The following is a 27,654-nucleotide window of genomic DNA, read 5'->3' as shown; positions in this document are numbered from 1 at the left end:
GGGGGTGAGTAGAAAATGAAGGCTAATCATGTTTTGGGTGTACTATTCCTTTAAGAACATTTTGGGGAAAACCTGATCTGATTCAGACAGACAGCATCCATCAACTGTGTCAACAATGCGTGGTGAGTTTGCTTAAGGCCCCAAATGCAGAGACGAGTGAAGCAGAGATGAGTTCTGATTGATTTAATTGGTAACTGAGGCAGACATCCAAAAAGCAAAAATTCAAAATATAAGGAACCAAAAACCTTCTGGGCAAAACTTATGTGGGGAGCCAGAGAAGAGGAAATAACAACCAACAACAAGGAACCAGCACTGAGTGACTGCAGAGGTGGAATATTTAAGGGGAACAGAACAAAGGATGGACTAATGAGCTGAATAAGGAGCAAGTGGGAGTGGGACTGGCAAGAAGGAATCCAAGGGGAAAGAAAACAAGCACAGGGGGGCAACAGATAGTAACTAAGGACTGCTTGAATGTAATGGAAAACCAAAGAACAAAACAGAACAACTGATAACAGAAAAGGAAAAACTCAGAGTCACAAATGGGGAGAACCATAACACACTGTGAATGGTGCAGCTCTTCTTACTGGGAATGTGGCTGATTATATTAGTCCCCCTAAACTCTAATAGTCCTAAGTCCATACAGGTAGACGGAGTCATACTTTTATACACCTCTCTGCAGCTTTTCCACTATTACCAACCCACCGCCCAATTCAGACAGTGTCTTGAAATTCATCCTAAAGGAGTAAATAATCATAATCTCAATCCAATTAATATGACATTAAGCAAAAAATATGAAAATAAATAAATGTGGCTTCCTTTTAAAATGCTCCAATGTGCATTTGGAATTAAGGGATCAGCACTAGGCAGGTTTAAATCTTGTCTGAAAATTTTTAGTTTGTTCAAGTTAGTGATAATCTTCTGTGTGCCTCAGAGTTACTTTTGGAGTACCAATTGGTAGAACTATCAGTTGGGATGGGATTAAGTTATGCTGATACGAGTACGCTGATACTCTACCAAATTTATCAATGTATCCTTGTAAGACTAACCTGTTACATAGACTACAGGCAAGTCTCATGGACATTAAACCTGAGGACTTAAAATTATCTACTTTTGAATCAGAAAAGACCGAAATGTATTTCATTGGACCAGAGTCTTTCAAAAAGAACTTGATGAGTCAGTCATTTTTCTTCATCTACAAGGCATTAAATTGGCCTCCAATAAAAAAAAATGGTATTAGTTTTGATCAGGACTTCTCATTTAAGATTTCTCTTATGCAATTTTTGTCAATGTCATTTTTTCATCTTTAGAATATTGCAGAAAGTTGGAAATATTCGGTCCAGGACTGATGCTGAGAAACTAGTCCAGAAAATGTAGATAAAAGCCTTCAGGTGATCCAAAAAGCTGCAGCCAGAGTTCTGATGAAAATTTAAATGAGGTCATCTCTTATTTTATCTTCCCTTTATTGGCTTCCTGTTAAATCAAATTCTCACATATAAAACCTTAAAGGAATAGTACACCCAAAACATGATTAGCCTTCATTTTCTACTCACCCCCATGCTGAACAACACTCTGGAGTACTTTTTTGATATCTCAAATGCATCTGGAGATCTGGGAGGCTTCTTGCTGTCTGCTGACATTCAAATAATGGAGGTCTATGGTGCCCGAGACAGAAAGGTCCATAAAAGTCCACAAAAAACGTGTCAATATTCCTCCATACTGCTCGTCCAATGTATTCCAAGTGTCCTGAGTGGGTAGCATCCAGAATTTACTCGAAACGAAGTCATTTAGAATGTTTTTAGAGCATAAACAGTAGTGTATAGGATGTCCTGAAAGCGCGCGCCTGAGCGTTCACGACGCTACGGAAGCCGGCAGACCAAACCAGATGAAAGTGCGCATTCAGCGTCTGCTCTGCCGATAATGCAAGCGTAGAAGAAGAAATGTGCTGTTTACCTGTGCAAAGAAAGAAACAACGAAAGAAAAATGTCTGAGGACTTCAGTGTTGAGGAAGAGCATGAGTTCTTTGCCGAGCTGAATGCGCACTTTCGTCTGGGTTGGTCTGCCGCGGTTTCCGTAGCGTCGTGAACTCGCAGGCGCGCGCTTTCAGGAAAACCTATACACTACTGTTTATGCTCTAAAAACATTCTAAATGACTTCGTTTCGAGTAAATTCTTGATGCTACCCACTCAGGACACTTGGAATACATTGGACGAGCAGTATGGAGGAATATTGACACGTTTTTTGTGGACTTTTATGGACCTTTCTGTCTCGGGCACCATAGACCTCCATTATTTGAATGTCAGCAGACAGCAAGAAGCCTCCCAGATCTCCAGATGCATTTGAGATATCAAAAAAGTACTCCAGAGTGTTGTTCAGCATGGGGGTGAGTAGAAAATGAAGGCTAATCATGTTTTGGGTGTACTATTCCTTTAAACAACTAAGCTATTCCTTATATCAGAGATTTGATGGTTCCTTAAGTTCCAATCATAGCTAGAGTTGTTTAGGTTATTATGAGCCCTGTAGTTATCCTGCTGGAGGACATAGAGACAGCATTCTGCTTCTCTCTACTTTTATTCTCCAATTCTGCATTATTTATTCATGCAACTTTTAATTTCATGTTCCGTCTCCTAGCATCACATGGTCTAGCGCATTATTTGGCTGTTAAACCATCCCGGAGAGAGGCCACAGCTGGGTTGCTGACATCTACAACTTCCATTATTAAAGATGATGAGTTTAATTTGGCCTGTTTTTCAGGCCTGTCCTAGACACAACTATGGGCTTAGCTTTTACTTTACTTTTCTGTAACTTTTCTATTTTCTTGCTCTATGATACTACTACTGTTACTATTTTAACATAGAAAGTATTCACGTATCAGTTCTTCTATGTTTCTTTTGTGTGTTTGTGTTTTCCTTGACCCCCACTGTGCCTCAGCAGAAGGCTGCTGGCACTGAGCCCGGTTCTGCTGGAGGTTTCTCCCTGTTAAAAGGGAGTTTTTGCTGTAGAGGCCAAAGACACTATGCAAGAAAATGTCTACTGCCGCTGCAAGCTCCTTCAGGTGGAGAGAATCCTGCAATATGAACAAATCAAAGCAATGGACTGGTTTCCCTTATATAAAAAAATGTAACCAATTTGTTTGTATGCTTTGAGTGAGTTGTCTCTGTAAGATGTCTTAAATGTCATAGAGGCTGAAGCAGGTGGATCAGATGAAAGGTAATGAGAACTGGGCGGAGCTAGGGAGGTGAATGACACCAGTCATTAGTGCCAAGATCATGACATTAAGATTACATAATAAAAATAATAATTGAACTTTACAGATCTCATATTAGAGAAATTTACCTCTGCATTTAACCCATCCTCAGCAGTGGGCTGCCATTATGCGACACCTGGGGAGCAGGGTGGGGTTAAGAGTCTTGCTCAGGGACCCAAAGTGGAGGCTGTGGGGATGAAACCGGATACTTGCACCCTTCTAAGAGCAAAAGCGCACTGCTCTAATCTAGGCCAACACTCGCTTTTACATGCGCTGTAAATTTGCGCTAAATTAATAAACTGAATTGATTATATTTTTACTCAATGTTTACTTATTTTTAGGGAGCAATTTATATAAGAACTTGCGTCTTAAAGCTTTGGCAGCAGTTATTGCATAACAAAGGTGCTGCTTACGTTTAACATTTCTAATGGGTGAATCAGCCAGGCCATCCTTTCTCGTTTAGTTATTAGGACAGGAACAGACACGTTGCCTATAGGCAATGAAGAAAAGTAACCCATTCAATTTCTTTAGGGTCATGTGTAAGAGTTATGTAATATTTAACACATTTTCATCTTTTTCACATTTGTGCTCCTGCCAACAGGATTAGAAACAGACTTCATTGATCCTGAAAGAGATCCTAGAATATCTTGTTTAACTGGTTGACCTTCTTGCAAAACTTCTTTCGTAACAGTAAATTCCTTTATTCAGACAAGCTTACAACACAGAAAATACAAATGCAGCCACATGATTCTGAATGTAAATGTGAACTATTACTATAAGTAATCAGTACCTTTTCTCTTAAAGTTTTTTTAAAAATCAGAATCATTATATTATGAATATATTTGATATGTATGAAGTGGATAGACCTATCAAAGTCATCCTGTTTATGTTTCAACTATTTAGCTTAAACTAGTAGGAAATGCATTTGTGGGTGAATAACAAGAGCTATTGTGTTGTTCTTAATGCACTTTGACAGCTCTTTGACATGTCAATGGTAGTGGCAAGGATTGTTAATTAGAGCCAGGAGTGTATGCAAATTATAACTTAAATGATAAAGGATTTAGGTGATGTTAAAAGAATCATTTGTTTAATTTGCATGTTTTTTAAACAAAAACAAGGGGTTGTTTGGCTAAATATATTGTATAAAGCCTTGAACTCAGAAAATACTGAGTTCAGAAATACTTTAATAATACTTTATTATCCCAGGGCGAAATTATTTTCGTTACATGACTCCATCTGTAATAGAGTGACTAAAGGACCAGTTTCATATAACACAATTTCATACAATATATATAATTAAGGGGTCCCCTCTCCATCTTGCCATCAGTTTGTGGGTCCTTGGCCTGGGAAATGTTGAAGACCCCTTTATTAGGACATAAAACAAAGGTTTAGTGTTAGTTGGTCTTGGTCTACCCTTAGCAAAAAGTAGTTAATTCAAGTATACTAAAAGTGTACTAATTTCATACTTAAAATCAGGCAGTGCACTTAGAGTTTACTTATGCTAAACTATATTTCATATACTTAACAATAGTATAGTCAAGTGTACTTGACTATACTCTTGTTTACTTTATTGTTTACCAAAGTATACTTAAAGTATACTTTAGTAAACTTAAAAATATCCCAATTTAGTTCGAAGAAGTATTACTTTAGTAATACTTTAAGTACACTAAAAGTACATTGTTCGGTATACATTCTAAACTTATACTTAAGTATTAATAGAATTTACTTCAAGTATACTACTTTTTGCTAAGGGTAGGGTTCCATGCAAGTTCTTTCCTCATGTTGTAAGGATAATCATGCTACATAAAATAGATAGCGTCATAATAAAAAAAAATAACATAATGTGGAACTACTGTAGCTACAACTTCAGACATCAGCCAGGAGGTCTAAGTGCAATGATGAAAGGGTAAAATTAGAAGCACAGTGGCAAAACACGGTGGAAGGGGCCATCAGAGAGCATTAATCACTTTCCTATTTTAATTTTCAAAAAGCTTAAAAAGTTGTAAGCAAAAAACAACCCATAAATCTAACCTAGATACACCATGATCAAAAACATGTTAAAATGGGTTCAATGTTACATTGAAAGAACTTTAGACAATTTTTTTTTCTTTGACTGGATTATGTGGTTTTAATAATTTCAAAATGTGGTTTTTATGTCTGCCTTCCAGACGTTTAACTGACTAATTGATACTGATCTGCTTCCTGCAGTAACACAACAAGTTCATCCGGTCACGCTGCTTAAAACTTTCCCATAGTCGTCAGTAATGTCAGGAATCCTAACAAAAATGTGTAGACGTACAAAGCCTCCTAATCGTTATTTTACATAAGACGGACAGATAAAGGTGAAGAAATCTTTTTTTAAAAATCTGCTCCTCTCAGGGTGAAAACCTACATGTCCAGCGACAGGGGGCGCTGGCTGTCATTCGCTCCCCTGTCATGACATCACGCTAAGGGCTCTTCTTACTGGATGGTTTAGCCTGTATAAACACCAGTTAACGACCAGCTCCTCAACCCAAAGGTAGATAAACTCCATGCTCGTTTTACAATGTTTGAAATTGGAAATTTTTAACATTTAAGATTGTAGTGAATGAAAACAATTGTTTTTGTTATTGCTGGTTCCTTTTATGCAGTAGTGGTAGCAAGCTAGCAGCTAAGTCAGGCAATTAGCTTCAGTTGATTAGCTTTAGCTTAGCTTCTGCTTAACAGCAGGGTATCGAATCGCTGTTTTTGTGCGTTTGATAGGCTATACCCTCTGGACGCTCCGAAAATGGTCATGGTGAAAAAAAAAACAAGTGACCTTGCTCTGTCGCTGCTTTGTTTATTAGAACCCTGTTTTCCTTTGACTGATAACGTTAGCCAGCCATGGTAGCTGCTGTGGGTCGTTATCTCGGCTTTATCTGACAGACCTCAAAGTAAATGCATCTAGGCTAATTGTGAAATTGTTTTTAAAATTGCTTCGTTATACGTGATTCAACTTGAATTATTAAAATGTAGCCTTATCTGATAGTTGTTACCGTGTCATAGCATCTTATGTTATATTAGTTATTTTGCAGAGCAGTAGGTCAGGATGTGCATCATTGTTTAACTGTATTTTGGGCACATATAAGATAATATAAATGTCATAATTTGAGATGGATGTCTTTTTTTTGGTTACATGTTCAGATCACTTTACAGGAACAGCCACTCTGAGCTTTACATAACCTGTCAGTTTGACCCATGTTGTGCCTAGAAGGTACGTGGCACATTGTTGGTAACAGCTTGTTACAAAACAAAGATGAAGTGATAAACAAAATATTTTTTTAAGCTGACACCGATTTCCTCTTAGATGCGGGAGTGAGTTATGTTGATCCTCCGAAGTATGTTGGTTTAAAATAGACATCTATGTTTAATAGTCATCTGGGGATTTTATTTTTAAGAGCATACAAAAGGTTGAAGGTCAGGGAGTAATCAGGTCATTGAGACAAATACAATCAGGAAATACATTGTGTATCATTATGGTTACTCTGATTTTTCTTGTATCATTCTTAACAGAAAGCTGTTCTTTGTCAATTTTAGACATGTTTTAGTCAATTTTTACCACTAAGTATTCATGAACAGCCAACTACTGGCATTAAAAATACCTAAATAGAATTTACCTTACTTTAAAGGATGATTGCTTATTTCATGCAAAACTGCTGAAATACAACCTAAACATTGATGCAGTTCTCAACTTTATATGTGGAGGTATATGTATTTATGAGAGCCCATTTGAGAACGCTGGGAGGTCCCTGAAAGGGGGAGTGAACAGAAAGAATGAGGGTTGGTAGGTGTAGGTCTAATCACCTCTTAAAATACTCTCCCAGCTCAGATACAGGGGCTTGTGAGCCTGTCAGCGACTTCGGAGCTCAGCTATCCAAGAGCGTAGTCACACTTTGGGGTTTCTTTTTGTCCTGTCTTGCAGAGTGTTGTTGTAACTCCTGCTGTTTTGGCAACAGGAATCAACTGTATGGACTTATCGGAGTCCAAGCTGGTAACAAAGTGATGGTTTAAAGACTCACAGTCACAAGAGGTGCTTGCGCCTGGCATGTTGCGCTGGTCGGTGCACCTAGAAGGAGGGCCGCGGAGAGTCAACCATGCTGCTGTGGCGGTGGGGCACAAGGTTTACTCCTTTGGAGGCTACTGCTCTGGGGAGGACTACGAGACACTACGTCAGATTGATGTTCATGTCTTCAACTCAGGTAATTGTTGAGAGGAATTTGGTGGTACAGGTGGAATGTTTGTGCTCTAGTTGGTTAACTTTTCAATAGTCTAGGGAAAAAATTACAACTTTGATGTAGCAACTAACACTAAAGTAGTACATGGATTATTGAAGCTGTCATTGATATCTATTATTTTTTTATTTGCTTTTGGAATATCTGGAAAACTTGGCCTATTGTAGTTGGACTCAGAAATCTGTCATTTTTACTTTTTGAAACAGAAGCAAACTATGCTTAGGCTTGTATGAGGTTATCAAGAGATAAGTAACAATGCTACATTATCACAGCAGTTATACATAGATTGGAAACAACTAAACAATAATTTTATTTTAAGAGATGTTTTCTTTTACATTCAACAAATCATTGATTTATGTTGATGTCAAGACAGGTAAACAAATGTTTTAATAATTATAGACATTTTTTGATGTAGCGATTATTTAGGTTATGCATAGGAATGTATAAGCATAAAACCCCCACCTTTTATTAAGAAATTTATGTTAGTTTTATTATATATGTCAATATTACAGCAAATGTCTCCCTATGACACTTTGCCTGACAAATAGAATATATTCATATACTGTAAGGGCTGCAACTAACCATTATTTTTAAATCAATTAATGTGTAGATTAATTTTCCGATTATTCGATTAATAATCAGATAGAAAAAGATTGTTTAAAGAAGATTTTTTTTGCAAAATTAAACCATGTGGAACCATGTGGAGGAGTTGTGGATAGAGCATGTTGACAGAGGAGAAAATATTTTTTATCTTAAATGTTTACATAATTACTACTTTAGGTTGGTTTGCTTTGTCAGCTAAAGGCATGTTTTAGTCTCTACACTCCAGTTAATGATTAATCGATTACTAAATTAGTTGACAATTATTGAAAAAATCAATTAATTGCAATTAATCTGATTAATTGATTCAACCCTAATTCATGCACAGAAATCTATGTTTTCTAGTCAGTCCATTTGTTGTAAAAGTTAAGCTACAAACCTTAGCTTTTTGCATGGATTCATTACCTTTAGCTATACAGTACACCTCTCTTAGTGGAAAGGAACAAGGCCCTTGAATCAGGAACAAACCTCCATCAGAATCTGGTTAATGATGGCCAGTAATCTCCAGTGACCCTCCGGGGCTCGAGGTGTGGTTAGGTTTTGTGTTTTGAGGCTGTAACTATTTAACATCTCTATATACTGCAATACTTTTACCAGGTTTATTACTATTTGGGAACCAACAAGTAAGCTTCCACATTTTATCTTCTGGCTGAAAATCTTGTTTCAGTATGATTAAGCTCCACCTGTTTAACTGTGGTTAACAGTTAAACTCCCAAGATTTCCATTGTGGTTTGTATTGTTGTTTATGTTTATTGTTTTCGGTTACTGACTCAGAAACACAGCTGTAATCCTTAAGCGTTTTACCAGGATTCATATACAACTTTCTCCGTTACACCCTCCTGACCCATATACTACTGTTTTTCCTCTGTCAGGTCAGCCAGCTGCTTTAGGCTTTCAGTTGCTCATGCAGCTTGATCTTACCTTCTGTTGCTGTAGCCTAGAAAGATTGTGTAGAACTAGCTCTGCAGCTGATTTTAAACAATCCAGTTAATTTATTTTCCACATGATGTAACTTACAGCAATTTGTATTTCTCAGCCTTTTAAATTCTTCATCAGTTTTTGCAATATATTTGATGATTCGGGTAGTTATTGTCTTTACAGTTTTTGACTCTTTAATCTATGTTTATTGAGCATATATTAAATAATAATAATAAAAATGAATTGAAGTAACTGTATTTGACATGTTCTGTGTTGCAGTGTCTCTGCGCTGGATGAAGTTGCCCCCAGTGAGGACAGGGGGGAATGAACGTGCCCGCGAAGTACCTTACATGCGTTATGGCCACACAGCTGTGCTGTTGGATGATACCATCTACCTCTGGGGCGGGCGTAACGACACAGAGGGGGCCTGCAATGTGCTCTATGCCTTTGATGTTAGTAAGTAGACCCTTGTCTCGTTCATGCTTTCGAGTGAATGTTAGACGCTGTGCTTCCTCTCAGGTGCAAATGTTTGATGTCGGTGTTCATTTAGCAGAGAGGTGAAAAAACTGCTTAAGTTTGAAGCTGTAACACCTGCAGATGTGTGTGGTGGGTTTTATGATGTAGCATGTGACTTAAATGTCAGAATTTTCTAACCAGTTTGTGCTTCTTAGATACTCATAGGTGGTTCACGCCCAAAATATCAGGGACAGTTCCTGGTGCGAGGGATGGACACTCAGCCTGTGTGCTAGGAAAGACAATGTATATCTTTGGAGGATATGAGCAGCTGGTGAGTATGTGTATTATTTACTTTTTAAGTGCTTTTTAAAAAAGCATTGGATGTTTAATGTATTTCCCGTTTTACCATTTTAGGCTGACTGCTTCTCTAATGACATCCACCGGCTGGATACAACCACCATGGTTTGGTCATTAATTAATGCCAGAGTGAGTGTAAAAGCTAGTCTTGGTTTTTAGATTCACTTAGTTCACCTAAAGCAGTGGAAACGTATGCAAACACTGCCAGGACTATAAAATGAATTATTTTACCACAGTGTTAAAAAAAAAAGCTTAGTTTCACGCTGAGGAAATTTGATTACAAAAAGATGAAATGTTTAGTTTAAAGACTGAATCCTTTGTGGATTAATACTTTATTAAATGTATAATAAATAATGAATAATTTTAGTTTTCTTTTTCTGAGCTGTATTGGTATGAATCCTCAAATGACATTTATTGTGGGCCTCTTCTTGCATAATAGCAGGAGAAAAAAAACACCTGTGCATTCTGGAAGTGCAGGCATGTGAAAGGCTTTAGCCAGCTAAATGTGCAGGGAGCAGAGGTTTTTTTTGTTTTGTTTTGCAAAGTGCTATTCATTAGAAACAAAGTCCATTTAGCATTTGTATGTTTGTTCTTTCGCAACAACAGAGAGCCGGATTATACCAATACACTCCATCCCCTTTATAACAGTTTAGTCTGCAAAGTAGGATTTTGGTTTTTATTTTGCAATCAGTCATTAGTGCCACTAGATGGTGCTGTTGGTCTTTTTGTCAGCGTGAGAAGCCTTTAAAACAGTATTTGATCTTAAATGTTTTGTTTAAGCCTAGATAATTGTGGATTTTTTTAGTAGTAATATTAGATTGCCCAGTATTGATATTAATAGTGCCCAGTAAAAAACAAAAAAAACAATCAAGTTTTAATAATTTATGTTATATGTGGGTCTCCTCAAAATTTCTTAATTATTTTGCTTGTTGACATACAAACAATTTCAGTAGTTGGAGTTTTTACTTGATTGCCAAAATACTGCATGTCATATTTTAAAAAGCTTTTTTGTTTTTTTTCCATTCGTGTCTGTGCCTTCTTTGGCAACAGCTTGTTTTAATAACTGAGTCGACTACATCAACCTGTGGGAATCTGGGCCAACTATTCTTTTCAGAATTGTCTGAATTCTGGCAAAAGGGCATTTTTTTTCACACTTTAGCTAGGCCACTTAAAATCATTATTTATTGTCTGAGAGATTCTGACAAACATGAACCTGTGCTTTCAGTCATTATCCTGCTGCATAAGCAAAGCACAGTTGACCTTAAGGTGACAAACAGATGGCCAGACCTTCTTCTTGAAAGGTTTCTGGTAGTTAAAAAAAATTCATGATTCCATTAATTACAGAAAGTCTTTAAAGTACTGATAAAGCAAGGCAGCCCCAGACCATCACGCTAGTATCACTACATTTGATTGACGACATGCCAATCATCAGCTATTGTAGTGACTGCTTCCTAATATTTAAAATTGAGGATTAAACTAACGTTTCCTTATCTCCCTGTTTTTTTACCCAAAGAACTTTGATCATCCCCTCCGGTCAGACAGATTTTCAGAATTTATGTAAATTTCCAATCTCTCCCAAAAATGAATATTTGAAATAAAGGCAAGATTTCAGACCCATTCATGTTCAGGTCCAATTTGGTTCAATCAAACTTGACGCTATTTGCCCAGGTCTGCTTTGATGAAAAACACTCTTCATCCCAATGTGATTGCTTCCTTTGGACAGTTTCCCAGCTACTGATCGAACAGATAAGACAGAATCGAAATTGAGCATTTAAATGTTATTACAGTGCTTCTTCTCTCTCACTCACCAAAAACAACATAAAATAGTTTAGAAAACCTTTTAATTGCATGACGTTGTAAGCTACTGGAGGATCCGAACTGTGACAAATCCCTAACGGAAGCGCCCACAGAAACAGCAATGCAGACATAAACAGGTGTCTGTTGCTTTGATAACCTGCTTCTATTGAAGTCAGTTTAAACAAAACGAACTGAAAGGGCTTATAGCATATACCCCTGCGTCCGCTGTGTCTGTCTCCCCCATTTATGAGATAAGCAGAGTTCTATAACGCTGTCTGATCACTCTGTCTCTGAAATGCCTTTACTTGTACACCAGATGCAACAGAACACAGCAGTGGTTCGGCCTTTGAACTCTCCCATAGAGGCCAATGCTTTCCTTTAACTAAGGCAAGTGAGGCTTTCAGGGCTATAGATTTTCTCTGTTCTTGTTTTGTTCTTTTGTATGATGCATAGAGGCAATCTTGGAATAATTTCTGTAGGCTGTTTACCACTATTCCATATTTCAGCCTTGTTCATGTTGTCAGACAGATGGTATTTGGACCATATATTCCTTATAAAGGTGTAAAATTCACAGAGCTTTGTGTGCTTGTAAAAGTCCAAGTATCAAATACTTTTGCTGCAAATATAAAAATTATGCAATTAATACTGCGAAATTTGCAAGGTTACAAATTCAAAATAAAGGTAAATTCAGAATAATTGTGACGTCTATAGATGTAGTTGTTGACAGATTATGATAATCAGTAACATCCTGATTTGCTGCAGCGGTTTCACACAAACGTTTGTTTGCAGACTGCTTTACTCTTTACACAGTTTTGCAACAGTAATCTTATCAGTAATGTTTTTGCTTTCTGTAAAGGGAAATCCAGCACGATGGAGAGACTTCCACTCTGCCACCATCATTGGGACAAAAATGTTTGTGTTTGGAGGGAGGGCAGACCGTTTCGGCCCCTTTCACTCCAACAACGAGATCTACTGCAACAAGATCAAAGTGTTTGACACAGAGACCAACTGCTGGCTGAGCACGCCCTCAACACAGCTATCGCCAGAGGGACGTAGGAGTCATTCAGCCTGTGAGACGTGAACACACACAAACACACACACAAACACTGGGAAATGTTTAGTTCTGTATTTAAGTTGTTCATTGTAAGACGATAAGTTTTTTAAAGTCGTAGGGAAATCATATTTAAATGTCAAATCATTCTGGCCTAAACATGTATATTAGTGTACTCTTTATCAGACAATATTGCGCCAAAATTTAGAACATTTCTATAAAAAAAAAAAAAATCCTGTCTTAAAATCTTTTTTTTTGGTTATCTTATGCAGGCCAGTTAGTTATACATCAGCTTGTACACCTAAATTTGGCCGATCACATATAGCAACGGAGCAAATGTTAATCAAATTTTTTCGGTTATAGCATCTTGATTCATGTGTCGTAGCTAATATACCCAACGGTTGAAATAAGAAATGAGAATAATTTCCTTTGCCATTGAGTTTCATCCCAGTGTTCACGGGGATGGACGTCTGTGTCTTCGGCAGGCGTAGAGCTAACAGAACAAGCAGCGTTGCGAGGCAAGGGCTCAAACCAAGCTTCAGCCGCCCTGGCGTCCTCTTCCACAACAACTTCGTCCCCGCTTTCCTCCTCTAAATAAAAAATGTATGATGGAGGAGACTCATCCACGAACTCCGACACTAAACTCTCCTCCTCTTGCATGTTTCCGCTGTCCATAACGTTCCTTGACAGTGTCGTTTTAAGTCACCAATATAGTGCTATTTGGTCCCAATGTAATTTCCCATTGGGAACCTCCTAGCACTAAGTTGCTAACTGGTTAGCAAGATGATTCTGATAGACCGGCCACAATCAAGCTTGCTTGCAAACCTTCAGCCACAACAATCCCGTCCCCTTGATAATCAACCAATCACATTCATTTTATTCACTTGTGTAAAGTCGTGCACCACTCGGGAGAATTCGGAAATGCAACGGTTGGAAAGATTGTTTCCTTACGATTTTAATATTATTCTGAGATTCATGTGATGAAAAGATGCTGAAAAGTATGCATATATTCATATCGTGCATGTATGTCACATTCGTTTTTGGAATTTTCATAATGCATGTGCACAACGTTTTCTCTTGGCACATGTAATTATACACATCTACTAATACTAATCCAGATTTAGATGCACAATTACTTTTATTTGGGGATTTTTCTTCTTCATCCAGACATGGTCAAAAATGAGCTTATATGTTGAAATATATATAAGCACAACAACCAATATTTGGATGAACATCTCTATGCAAGTTCCAGAGAAGATTTCTTAGTCTTTTTACTAGTTTTAACAACGTGCTGGCATTATGTTCAGCACATTCTTCTGTCTGAAAATTTGAACATTAAAACTGGTTTCAGATCCTTCAAAGTTGGCAAATTATACGTTAAGAAAAACTCTGAAGAAGTGGCTAAAAACACAGCAAAATTATACTTAAGTCTGTTGATGGCAATGGAAAGCATGCAGTTTAAGTAGAACTTGTTAGAGGACCTACACAAATGCTTTAATGGCTGTTTTAAAATGGAAAAAAAACGTCTATGATACAGTTTCAGCATGTGAAGAGTACGTGTTTTGGAAATGAATAAAAATTGTTGGCATAATCTTTCCACTCTGGGTAAAAAGGAACCAAATTATTATGACAATCACATCTATGAAGTTACCAGGATGCTCTATTTAAAGAGTTTATATATTTATTTATTTTTTATTTTTTTCACTCACATTTATTTAAGTGTTTATCGTTGTGATGTGCCATAAAACCTTTCGTTTGTCTTCAGTTTGCTACAATGGGGAGCTCTACATATTTGGAGGTTACAATGCCCGCTTGGACCGGCACTTCAATGATCTTTGGAAATTTAATCCAGGTGATTTCTTTCCTCCTTGATTCTATCTGGGCAAAAGTGTTATGTTATTGTTTGCTGCTGTTGTATCCTTCTAAGAAGCCCTTCTTCCTTCATGCGTTCTCTGTTTATATCTGTAGGAGAAATGCAGCTTTTGCAGCGCCTATTTGCACTGACCCACTTTTCCCCTTTTATCTGCAGACAGTCCTTCCACCCCTACAACATTATTGCCAGTTTCACAATGTTGTCTAGCTGCTCTCTTTTTATTGCGCATTGTTACCCAGATGCTATATCTGTTGGGCTAGAACTACTCAGATGAAAACCTGTCAGCAGTTCAGCCCCAGAGAAGTGACAAATGTCAGCTCTCATGTCACTTTAATTGCTTTCTCTTGGGGGAATAAAATGTGTTCTTGTGGCAACAAAGACATTCCTGCTATAGCTAAAGAAATACACCTGTGATATTTGGATTCTATTCCTTTTTTGGATGATGGTAAAAACTTGCACATACAAGCAAAGATGTCAGGCTTTTTAAACTAATGTTCATTTTTCTTTACTCAGTACTTGGTTGCGTATCTTCTTGCATTACTTACTGCCCTAGTGCATTGTGGATTGGAGGCAATCATGCTGTGGTTCTGCTGAGGTGTGATGGAGGCCTATGAAGTTCTGATATCTGCCTCTAGCCTCTCTGCATTTTTGAGTCCTGTGTCTCTCATCTTTTTCTTGAAGATACTCCACAGATTGTCTATTACAGTGGTTCCCAACAGGGGGTACTCGTACCCTTAGTGGTGTGCATTGCAGGGGGTACATGAAAATACTTTATTTCTCAGGTAATGAAATAAGATAGGGCCGGGATCTGTTCTACTTTTATATGTTTGAGTTCACCTTCAGCTTTGACATACATCAAAACCAATCAGAGGAACAGACTGGATGTAGAGAACAGCCTGGGGTTTGCAGTTTTCCACACCTGATCAAAGCAAGCTCAGGTGTCATGAATGATGAAAACAAAATATATAACAAATCATTTATGCTCAGCATTTTGGTCGCAGTTTCTTCAAGTTTAATTGTGATTGCAGGGAGTTACTGAGAAGGGCTTTAGTTTTACAAAATCACATTTATAGTATGGAAAACAAAATGCCCAAAGGGGGTACACATGTCAAAAAAGGTTGGGAACAACTGGTCTATTGGTTTCAGGTCATGGCAGTTAGCTCGCCATTGAAGCAGCTTTTCTTACCTTGGGAAGTGTGGGCTGGTGCCAAGTCTTGTTGAAAAATGAAATCCGTAGGAAGCCTGTAGTGCTTTAAAATTTCATGCTGGATGGCTGTGTTGACTGTGGAGAAAACACAGTGGATCAACATCAACAGATGACATGGTGCCTCATATTACAGATTGAGGAAACGTAGCTGTTGACTTCAAGCAATGTGGATTCACTGCCTTTCTAGTCTCCCTTCAGACTCTGGAACCTTGATTTCCAAATGAGATTCAAATGTTAATTTAATAAATAAATAAATACATTTTTATTTTTGTCCATCGAGCATCAATCAAGCTATTTTCTTCTTATCGTAGATGAGACAGTTTTGATGTTGTCTCTGGTTCAGGGCTGTCTTTATGAAAGAAATGTTAAATTTCTTGTTATTCAGCAATGACCTTTCATTGCGCGCCCTCCAGTGACTTTGTGGACATCTGTCAAGTCAGCAGTCTTTGCAACAATTGTGTTGGCCATAATTTTCTCATTACAAAAATGTTTTTATTTTTTAAGTTCTTTTTTAATATGAAAATTTTATGACAGAATTTCAAGTTTTCATCTTTAAACCAGAATCACTAAACTTAAAAGAAATAAAGATGTAAACATTTCCCTCTGCGTAATTAATCTTCTAAAAAACTGTAGTTTCGCTTTCCAAAACTGAAAGTGACCAAAATCATCAACCTTTTTACCAAATTCGAACTTTTTAAGATCTAACAGTAGGTAGACAGACCTTAATCTTTGTTTGTTAGATGAATTAATGACCAAAATTACCAGATATGTTGGAAACTGTGCTTATTGTTTAAGAACCTAACCCTGCTTAAAAGAAATATTTGGACTTGTCTGCTGTGTTCCTTTTTCTTAGGTGAAATATCACAAATTCTCTTTTTTTTTTTTGTCCCACTAAGTGTGTCATGACTGGAATTTATTGCAGTTTTTTTTTACTTAATTTTCTAGAGTAAAGGGGCTGAATTAAAATTCATACATAGTCGTTTTCAAAGTTTTTTGTGAAACCCAGAATTGTGGATTGAACTGAGTAAACCAGACCTCAACTATTTACCTCTTCATACAAAAGATTTGCCGTCCACTAGATGGCAGCACCTTAATTGTGGTGATCCAAGCTTGAATGACTAGTTGCTATAGAGATATAGTAATGATTGAGAATGAGACTGTGAGGCTGTGATTAAGCCTTATATGGACCAAAACAAGGAAGCATCAACGTCACTCATTCTCTGATGCAGAGCAGCAAAAAGTAGCTGTGGTGAAAATATGAAGGCTGTCATTCATAGATGGCTGGAATCTAGACAAATCACTGGATTTCAATACATTCCTGTAACTAAAAGAGATACATTAGCACAGGATGTTAGACATGAGCTACTTTCCAGGATTTTGGCTTTATATTAATAAAAAGAAGACACTGGAGGGAAACAAAGTTTTCAAGGAATTATTTTATTATTTTAATTAGCTGCTTCATGCAGCATGTTTTAAAGGAAATTAACAATAAGATTAGATGTTGTTTTCTCTCTAATTGTTATTTAAAATCTAAGGCTGTTGTTAATGAAGGAAGCTGGTGAGCTGCAGGATCAATAAAGAAAACCGTATTAGGTTATGTAACCTAAAGTAATTGAGAATAAATTATGTAGCTTTAACAAATCCTCATTTAATGGGCAGCTGAATGATTTTGTTGAGATTATTAAAGACAATTTATACTGTGAGAAATCTTAGGAAAATAGGTACTGTATTAAACTATATTGAGGTTCAATTCTTTTGTATTTATACACAACAGAGGCATTCACGTGGAAAAAGGTAGAGCCAAAGGGGAAAGGCCCATGTCCACGGAGGCGGCAGTGCTGTTGTATGGTTGGAGATCGCATCGTCCTCTTTGGAGGCACCAGGTAAGACAATATATACCTGCAGCTTTTTGCTTTTTTTCTCCTAAAAAATTATAATGATAATTAAAATAGATATCCTCATTGATTAATTTACTTAGGAACATATTGTCGAATATATATGCAGTGATATACATTTACAGTAAAAAATATATATATATTCATGTTAAGAGTTTTTTTTAGTTTTGAAACAATTCAAAACAGGCTATTTTTATGCACTTTATAAGAAAGGTTTCAGTTGTTTTCTTAAATATGATTAAATCAATCCAGTCTAGTCCATATTATACATTTCACTTTAATGTTAATTAGAACATTCAGCAGTCAGATTCATATTGTAATGCCAACAGGTAAAACATTATTATCCTCTCTTATTTGTGTTTCATCCTAAAAATAAAAAGATATATTTCCTCCTTTTGATTTCTTATAACATGAACGAATGGTAAATTGAGACATACTTTCAATTTTTATTTGTTCGTTTGTCAAACTTTCCAAAGTGGTGATAATCTAATTTTATTTATATATATATATAGGGATATATAAGGATATATATATCCCTGCATACAAAATTCAAGGGATGATTTTATACTCATTATTTGAATTTATTTGTCATATGTTTAGACTTTGTTTAAGGAGATGGGGCTTTATAGTAATTCTGAATGCCTTTTGACAATTTTCTGGGCTTTTTAAAGGTGCTATTATATATTGTCTACTTTTTCATATCATCTTAAGTCCATTGTTTATAATTTATCTTGAGCGTTAAGTCTTCTTTTTTGGTTTTTGATAGTTTTACAGTTAATCTGTTCCCCTGCTTTACAATCAGGGCCACAGAAGGAGTTTAAACACTATCACACTTTTATATTCGCTCTTTCTCTCAATTTTCTTTTAGACAGGTGTGTGTTGCATTGTGGGATGCTTTAAAGCAAACAAGCTAAGAAATTATACTACGTTTTTTGTAAAGCATAAAGCCTGATGGAACTTTTAAAGCACGTTCTCAAAAGTAATTAGAAATGCCTCTCAGATAACTTGGCATAGAAACGATATGATCAAAACAGATCCTCTTCTCTCTGTATATTCACCAATAAACAGACAAAACCATCTTTCATGGTTTGTAGGCAGAGTTTTTTTTCCCCCCGAAGTTTTATCTGTATGGAAAAGAATATCCCAACTGCAAACAAATGCACAAGTTAACAAACTTATCAACTGATTGGACTAAAGTAAACAAACTTGGTGTGAAAAAAACCCTAATGCACTTTTATATTGCTGGCTATAGAGATGCAGCATTGTATTTCATTGTTGTATCTATTATCAAGGCTGAAATAAGTGAAATATAATTTTTGTTGTAAACTAATTAAACTAAACTTGAAATTTTAAAATTAAGTTTCATGTTTTGAGTATTTTTATTGCATAAATTTATTTTGTAGCTAACTGATTGCATAGAATTCTTCTAAAATTTCACAAGGAATGCTCACAAAGCAAACGGTATTTCGTCTTAAATATTTACCTTAAAAAGGTCTGCCTTTTTTTCAAACAAACAAAGTGGAGGGTCTGCAGCCTGTAGACAGCAGGCTGATTATTCCCCTTGTTGCCTGTAAGACAGTAGTGATAGGCAGTGGTTTGAAGCTGGTTAGGTGCCGCTGGGCTGGTGACGGACTTGTGATAGGCCAGTAGCCAGCAGATTAATGAGGCAGCTTACGGTGTTGGCATGGTCTAAAGTTGTCTGAGTCCTGGGATAGTGTTATCAACAAGACTACTGTTATCAGACAGACCCCACAGGGACAACCTGACAATGTTTCAGAGAGCCGTTGGATAAGGTTTTCGTAGCTCCACTATGTCTACAGGCACTGAAGTCTGGTAGGAATTTGAAACTGTTCAAAAGTCTTTTTTTCTTTTTTTTTTAAGCTTTATAATCCATCGTGGATGGTGCCTAGCAAGAGGTATTAGTACCCCTTAAAAATGTAGAATTTTCTCATGTTATAACCAAAAGCTTGAGCGTATTTATTCAGATTTAATCTGGTAGATCAACTCAAATTAGTGCATAGTTGCACAGTAGAAGTATTATGGTGAACAGTTACATTTTTCACTGTTAAGATTTTAAAAATATATATTTATATCCAGTCCAAAATCTCAATATTAACTTTTGATGAGATGCTTTAAACTGTGGTTCTAAATCTGTCGAAATATTAATTTTTTTCAACACTCTTTACAATTGTGGCTTCTATGAAAGGAGAAAAACAATTAGGACACCCGTTACAGTATATTAACCATGTAGAGGATGAAATGCAAAGAACAGCATGCATATGGATGAATATGCTCGTCACAGGGGGAAAAGATGTTGACCTTTCTGACATAAATCTATACAGTATGTATGGCAGAAAATGAACTTGGAAAACCACCCTGAACAAAAAAGAAATATAATTTTTTTTGTCGAAATATGGGAAATTCAGGTGTGCCAGTGGCAAAACTAATTGACATTAAAGTTTAAAGGCACACGAAAAACATAAACAGCAAAAGGTTAGAATAGATTGTCCTACAAAGATGTTAAACGCTCACAGTTCAATAACGCAACACTGTGCACTTAGAAAATGGCACTGATAGAATACAATGAAAACAGCAGCCCGTTTGCAGCAAAGGAAAGAAAAACGTGGAATAAAAGCTTTTAAAATGCAAAACATTTGCAGGAGTAGGTAAAAACTGCAAATAGCAAGTAAAACCGCAAATAAAGGCACTGATTTACAAAAGCACTGAGCAGATAAAACATGTAAATATAAGCATGTTTGGAAGCCCTTGTTGGGAGCATACACCTGTAGGATTGTTGACAGGCTAAGGTGAACAGAAGGTGTGTTGGAGCCGGTGCATATCTAGAGCAAATAAGAATACAAATGAGAATCTGTTTACAGGCCTCTACCTAACCAGATCTGACTGAGTTTGAGCTGCTTTGAAAGAACGACTAAAGTTTCAGTCTTTCGATCTGAAGAGAGATAGTCATACTAGAAATATTTGCAGATGTAATATCATTAAAGATGCTTTTACAAAGTAACAAATGGGGGGAGGGGGGCACAGTGCAAATGAATACTTTTGCTATTTCATCTATTCCCCCATTGTCTCTTTAGAGCTTGTTCTTGCAAGGTTTTTGGGGAGTGGTGCAAGGCCAAAGGCAGAGTAAACCCTGGACAGGTTTCCAGTTCATCACAGGATGGCACAGAGACACACAAGACAAACAGCCATGCACACACAGTAATGACAATTTAAAAAAATTCCCCAAAAAAGAAAATTGAAAAGCAATCCACTGGATTTTGTTTCCAAGTTTGAAGACGTTTCGCTTTTCATCCAGGAAGCTTTTTCTTCCTGGATGGGAAGTGAAACGTCTGCAAACTTGGAAACAAAGTACAGCGGATTCTTTTTAATTTTCTTTTTTTTGGAATGACTATGACCTGGATGACTGAGAATCTTCACTGACTATTAAAAAAAAACACTTTTTAATGTTTTGAGACTTTTTGGGGGATGGCAGAAAACCTACATGTGCGTGGAGAGAACAAGCAAATCATGGTGTTTGGTTTAACAATTGCTACATTAAACATACTCAATGTGATGGTTAATATCTGCTGGAAGACATGTCTGTTCCACTCACAGTTAATTTCTCAAAATGCAGCAAGGTTTTAGCTTCTTAGCTAAGAATGCTCTCACAACAAAATTAGCGTTTCAAGTACTGTCTTCGTCGCCCCCATTGTTGTGCATCCAAACTGACAAAGTTAATTGTATCAGTTTGTGGTTGCTGTCTTATTTCCTCTATTTTAACATGCCTACTCCAGTAATGTCTTTCCAGCTATGACTGTCTAATCACTGCTAATGCCTGTGACAACAAAATAAAATAAAACCATGATCATCACCTGTCCAATCTACTCATCTTGTGCTGACAGATAACTAATTATGCTGTGCTCACAGAATGTGATCCACTTCAGTCAGACATGTGCATTACTGACAGTTATATATCAGACATGTCATTTCTTATATTGTTTTTCTTTTTAATTTCTTTTTATTTATTTTTTACCAAGCTTTAATAGTTTCATTCATTTTCTTGAAAATGTGAGGTGGCCTGGACAAAATGGTACAGAGGGCTGTATATGGCCCAGAGGTTGTAGGTTCTCCGCTCCTGCGCTACAGTATCGACCAACACACTCATCGTTTGCATAAATGTGTATTAACCTTGTGCTGTATTTGCAAATATGGTGGCTCAGAAGGTAGGTGTTCACCCTGTCCTTCTTAGTCAGTTTGTGTTGAGTAAGACACTTCACCTGCATTGCCTGCTGTTAGGGGTCAGGAGGCCAGGTGGCACCAATTCTATAATGATAGAACTTTATTGATCTTACATTGGAGAAATTTACCTTTGCATTCAACCCATCCCCTTTGGGAGCACTGGGCTGCCATTGTGCAGTGCCTGGGGAACAATCAGGGGTTAAGGGTCTTGCTTAGAGAGCCAGAGTGGCAGTCTGTGGGAGTGGGGTTCGAACTCAGAACCTCAGAATTCCAAGCTTTATGCCCCAACTACTAGTCCACCACTCCTTACCACCATCAGCTAGTTAATGGGAGAATGTGTAAAGCATTTTGGGATCTTTAGATTTGATAAAGCTCTACACAAGTATGGGCTATTTATCATAAATTGTGTGGATATTAACAATGTCCAACAGTAAATTCTTCTCAAAATGATAAAAATGACAAACTAGTGTTCTGGGTTTTCATGTGGTTCTGAGATGGAAAACAATATAAGAGAAAAGGATAAAAAAAACTAATTTGAAGACTTCTCTATTGTTTTGGTTTTCCTCTGGGATTAGTCTGAGTTTTAAGGAGTCATGATTTCCTGTTGAGAGCAGATAGCGAGGAGTCTGGTGAAGGGAGTGTCTTTGAGCTGATGAAGTGTGGAGAGGAAGAAATCAGACATCACAAAATATCTCTTAACATCCTGTTTAAAATCCCAAGCAGAATAAGACCATTGGTTAATATATGTAAACCTTCCATACTTTTATCCTTTCAAGAAATCTTTTTTGTCTGCAGTATTTCGTATAAGCAGGATTTTGTTGCCAAGCAAATGTTAGGGTTTTTTACTGCTGCCAAGATGTAGTTATCTGTTACTGTACAAATTAGTGCATTATCCTCCAAGCCCCTAAGAAAGCTGACCACACAAGTTATTTCACCTTGAATTGCACATTTGTTTATGTTAGCACACTTAAGCCTCTTACACACAGGAACTCCCATAAGCACATGCACAGCTAGACACACAAACAAACCCCAAACAGCTTCTCATTGGACTCATTTGCTCGCTTTACTTGGAATGTTGTCCTATTATGCTTCATTAGATTTTTAAGTCCTGGGATGATTTACATCAATAAAGACCAACTAACCGCTTCCTTAGAGAAAATACTGGCTTTATAATTACCCTTTTTCAGTTTGCTCTGTTTATTTTTGCACGAGTGCAGTCAAATGGGGTAAAAAGTTTGTCTCAGCACCCTTGACAAATGCTTTCACTAGCTATCATGAATTATCTTCTGGACACTTTCCTTGTGTTTTTTCTAGGCCTCCCCTATTTTTGTAGGTTGTCTAAGGAAATTGTGTTGAAATTTATTGTCTTCGTCTTGTTTTCCTGCTTGGTTGTCCTTTCAGACTGATCCAGAGCAGAACCCCTTCTGTTGATATTTGTTCCCACTTAATGATATTTGTTTTACTTGCAGGAATTTGGTCCGATGTAATTTATTACTTTAGTTTGCGTCAATAAAACTACTAAGTACAACATTGCTTTTAGTTTCAGCTTGTTAGAAAATGCTACATATATATACAAATTGAAATAAACCAAATAAGCTAAATCTTTAATACTGTATACTGGTTCTTAGAAAGTTTTTGTTGAATCACAAAGTAATTGATTTTAATTTTCAGCTAAATAGATTTTGATAGTCGTAGTATTTCTCTATCCATAGGTTCTTCCAGAGTAACTGAGCTGACATTTCTGTGTCAGTGACAGGTTGAGCATTAGTAGCAGTCCTCTTAGTGCCACTTTCGTCAGTCTAAACAGGCCTGCTGAGCTACAGAAAGGCGTGAAATTTTGCCCCATCTCTGATTTATGACCTTAGGGACTGTTCTTCTCACCAGGGGCAATTTGATATGCCCTCAATGTCTCTGTTGCACTCATTTACTGAGACCTGCTCACTCCCCCACGAAGGACGACCCCATGCATGACCAACTCCACCTGCACTGACCTTCAACTGAGCACACACACCATGCACATGTAAAACTTGTGGGGTTTTGTTGTATTTCATACATAAACAGCTGTGAGTTGCACGTAGATTGTGGGTCTCTTGCTGGACCTATGGTGTCATGTTTGGCGTTGATCATGTTTCGTTTAATTGTTGATAATCCCAGTTTGGGCTAAATCAGGAAGCAGTTTAGGCGTAGGAACAGGGCATCCTATGAGGGACAGGATGTGAACAAGGACATGACAGATTGGCATGCTGGGAGCAGACAGCTCAGAATGTGTGAAGGGGAATTTGCCACAGATCTGTGAACGATTTTGCTGTTAGATTTCTTTTTTAGTGATCTTTGTGAATTATGTTTCTATAATTAGTTTTTTTGTGCATATTTTAAAACCTGCAACAATTGTGCTAAAACGTTACCTTATGATTGACATCTTTTGCCAAATGTGGAACCAATTCCAGCTGAATGTGAAGTTGTGCCTTTTTATCCATTTACTACTTATATGGAGGTAGTAAATGGTCAAAATGGTAGTAAATGGTCATTTATTAACACATTTCACTTCTGGCAGCAGGGGTCTGTAATCTCACTTATATCAATTCCTTAGTGGTCCTTAAGGATAAACTTGGTCTCTGTGAAGTCTTTGGAGAAAACAGGACCTGTTAAGTCAGGATTTTTTTAATTTTTTTATTTTCTAAATGTTAGCTTTAGTTTTGACAGCTGCACTTCCTCAAAACTGAAGAAAAACAAATATGGCCACTAGTAGAAAAATTAGTTTTCTCCATCTGCTTTCTGTAGACGACTTCTGTGTTTCAATTCCAGTCCATCCTTTGAACAAGCCTGTAGATGCTTTATTCCAGGGTTATTGCTTTTTCTAGCCTAATAAACTAGCCCCACCTGTCAGCGGCCAAAATAACTTTTGCCTGTGAATGGTCTAGCCTTTATCAATCCCCCAGGCCCTAGAACTGGTGGGGCAATCACAACGCAGAGATGTGTTTTGAATTTCTGGATGCAAAGCGGGCGGGTTTTTGAGGATGTGACGAGAAAGCTGTGTGACGCTCGAGAAAACACAACAAGGAAGATGGCAACAACTATTGAACAGTTCTCATTTTAGTCAGCTTTGGATTCAGTTTTGGAAGGATTAGACTTGGAGTTTTTGTTGAAACATGAGCAGGAAGAGGCTCTACGCTCATTCATTTTTAAGAAGGACGTATTTGCCGTTTTACAGACAGGCTGTTTTTTTACACTCCCCCACCAGCTTTCTTTCGCGCTTACTACGTCATAGTCAATTGCGCTTATTGGTCAGAGCGTTGGCCAATAGGCACAGACATGGTTTAAAAAAACAACAGGTTGTTCTCATTAACAGTCTTCTGATGTCTCATTCATCGGGGCCAGACTAAATTATACATTTAATCTCACATTTAGTCTGGCTTATCAGGCTACGCTTTTTCATGACCTTATGTGCTAGCTGCAACTCTCCTTTTCTGTGTGATGGCAAACCCACTGTGAGTGCATTACTGCCACCTGCAGGGCTGGAGTGAGAAATGTAGTTTCCTACTCTTGTTAAATGTTATTTGACCAAAACTGGGTCCCTCTGGCATGTACAAAAAATGTGTTTTGTTAAATTGCAATCTTATAGCAATTACCAATAACTGCTTAGTACTATGACTCACAAAACATGAGTAATGTGAAACTTTTTAAAAGATCTTCCTGTATGTTTTTATTTTGTACGTTGTGAACTTTTTGCCAGTTCACAATACTTGTAATCTTAAGGCAGTAAACAAAATAGTGAATCAAATTTTTTAGGTACATTAAGTTAAATCTAATTTTAATTAAAACTAAACAAGCTGTCTTCAATAAATCCTATTCATACTATCACTTACAGATTCTACGGTGTAAAGACACATCTAGATTTCACCTCAGCACAATTTATTTACAATGGTTATTTATTTCCACTTAGAAAACCATTGTTTATGTACAGAAGCCTAGTTATTTACATTAGTTTACCTACTTTGCAGCAATCATTAGCAAACAAGTGATAATTATAGGAAGTTAAAAGCCATAAAAAAAGAAACCTTTAGAACAACCAGGCTCGCTGTTAGCATCTGTCTGCCCTAACTGGCTAGGTGCTGAGAAAACAGTGCAGGCATATGCAAAAAAAGAATAAGTGGACTAGAAATACTTTCTATGAAGAAGATAAAAATAACACAAAGTTAATAGCAAGAATCTCAAGCACTGACGCAGGGCTACTTTCTGTTAGAGAAAAAGAGTACCCAAAGTTAATCACAGCTGTACCACAAACGGGAACTCCATTCAAAAGAGGTAGCCAGGGGTGCTTTCTGTTGAAAGAATAAATGAGAGATGAAAGCAGCTTCTACACTGTTATTAAAAGTTTAAAACATTATACCAGTAACACATTATGCCATTTTATAAGACCGTATGCTCAGTTCAAATATATGTAAACAGGTCTGCTCTAAGATGTTTGTTTTAGATATTTTATAAAGGCTGTCTAGTAAATAAACTGTACGATTGCTGCAAGTTTATCGATTCATCACGACTGAATGTACTGCATATCAAATGTAAGATTCCTTCTCCGCTGAATTCTATTCAGCATTGATTTGTTTAAAACACTTATGAAATCCGTAAATTTTTATCCTTTTTTTATCCACAACCACCATTCTGACAGCTCTACTTAATCATTGTCTCTGAATTTTGGTAAAATAGGATTTTTTTTCCCTTGATCCACTCACATGACCGAATGACTCATAGCTCCCCTCTTTAAACCTACGTCAGCAGGGTGCACATACACACCCACGTGCTTGGTTTCCTGTGCCAATCTTACTGCATTTCTTCCTTTTTACATTAGGCAGGCACCGGCTGACATCAAAAGCCTGCTGATGGGACTTCTAACTTTAGACATATCAATTATATACTATCTTTTTAATGTTTCTTTCTGATCTTGAGTCACCCTGCTAGACTGTTTCAATGAATATCCTCTCCATTTGCAGAGGAGCCACAGGGTTCCCAAAAGTAGTCATACCCCTTAGAACTTATTCAGTTTCTTAGTTTACAACCATTTAAGTTTTGTGTACTTTATTGGGATTTTTTCATTTTCAAACACAAAAAAAGGGTACTTCCTGGCCAGACTTCACTAGATTCAAGGTATTCAGAGGGAAAGACAGGATTCCCATTCCACAGGTATAGCTTACAACTTTATTAACATGCTAGTGTATTCTTGGCTGTAACTTTCAAGGCCATGTTGAAGAGCACAAACTGGTCTGTTTTAGGGGTGGAAAGGTTCACAAAATCCACAGTTCGGTTAGGTTCACGGTTTTCGGTTAGTTCGGAATATGTTGATTGTTACACTGAAATCCCATAAAAATTAATAAAAAAAATCCCCCCAAAAATAATGCATTGTAATTATTTTTAATGATCCGCGGAAACCCTGGATCATTTCCGCATGTTCTGCTGCTTTGAATTTAATCATTTCGTGCATGCCCTCTAAGATCTCCAAGGAACTCAGAGCGGACGGGAGCCACAGTGGAGGCTGTAGGCTTTGCTTTGTGCAGGCGGTCTGGAGCGCAGCGGGGCGGAGCGTAGTTGAGCACTGACGTAGTGTGTGGCATTTCGGGGTTAGCATGATATGTTGGTCGTGTTGCACAATGCTTGCACACTGTTGCACTTTTATCCACAACTTTCTTTCCGCCGTCATCGTAGGTCACTCTAAATGCATAGTGGTCCCATACAGCAGACCTATTAAGTGCTGCTGGCACGTCTTCCAACCCCT

The 27,654-nt window shown here is 37.2% G+C and overlaps 1 protein-coding gene across 2 annotated transcripts in view; it reads left to right on the top strand.

The window, feature by feature from the left end:
* Positions 1 to 5,614: 5,614 nt before the first annotated feature.
* The window catches only part of klhdc3 (kelch domain containing 3), a 38,965-nt gene continuing 16,925 nt past the window's right edge, over positions 5,615 to 27,654 (top strand). The window contains exons 1-8 of one of the 2 annotated variants that reach the window (XM_015379596.1): positions 5,615 to 5,762; positions 7,219 to 7,461; positions 9,292 to 9,468; positions 9,684 to 9,799; positions 9,883 to 9,954; positions 12,479 to 12,692; positions 14,439 to 14,525; positions 17,528 to 17,636. In XM_015379596.1, the coding sequence (XP_015235082.1) occupies positions 7,308 to 7,461; positions 9,292 to 9,468; positions 9,684 to 9,799; positions 9,883 to 9,954; positions 12,479 to 12,692; positions 14,439 to 14,525; positions 17,528 to 17,636 (929 nt within the window). In that variant the 5' untranslated portion in view covers positions 5,615 to 5,762; positions 7,219 to 7,307. Of the gene's footprint in view, positions 5,763 to 7,184; positions 7,462 to 9,291; positions 9,469 to 9,683; positions 9,800 to 9,882; positions 9,955 to 12,478; positions 12,693 to 14,438; positions 14,526 to 17,527; positions 17,637 to 27,654 lie in introns of both variants that reach the window. The other variant, XM_015379594.1, reaches the window with a different exon arrangement.

The sequence above is a fragment of the Cyprinodon variegatus genome, unplaced genomic scaffold, assembly GCF_000732505.1.
Source record: "Cyprinodon variegatus isolate N-32 unplaced genomic scaffold, C_variegatus-1.0 Scaffold195, whole genome shotgun sequence".
NCBI classification, from domain to species: domain Eukaryota; kingdom Metazoa; phylum Chordata; class Actinopteri; order Cyprinodontiformes; family Cyprinodontidae; genus Cyprinodon; species Cyprinodon variegatus.
The sequence above is the reverse complement of the archived record's forward strand: the minus strand, read 5'-3'. Positions and strand labels throughout refer to the sequence as shown.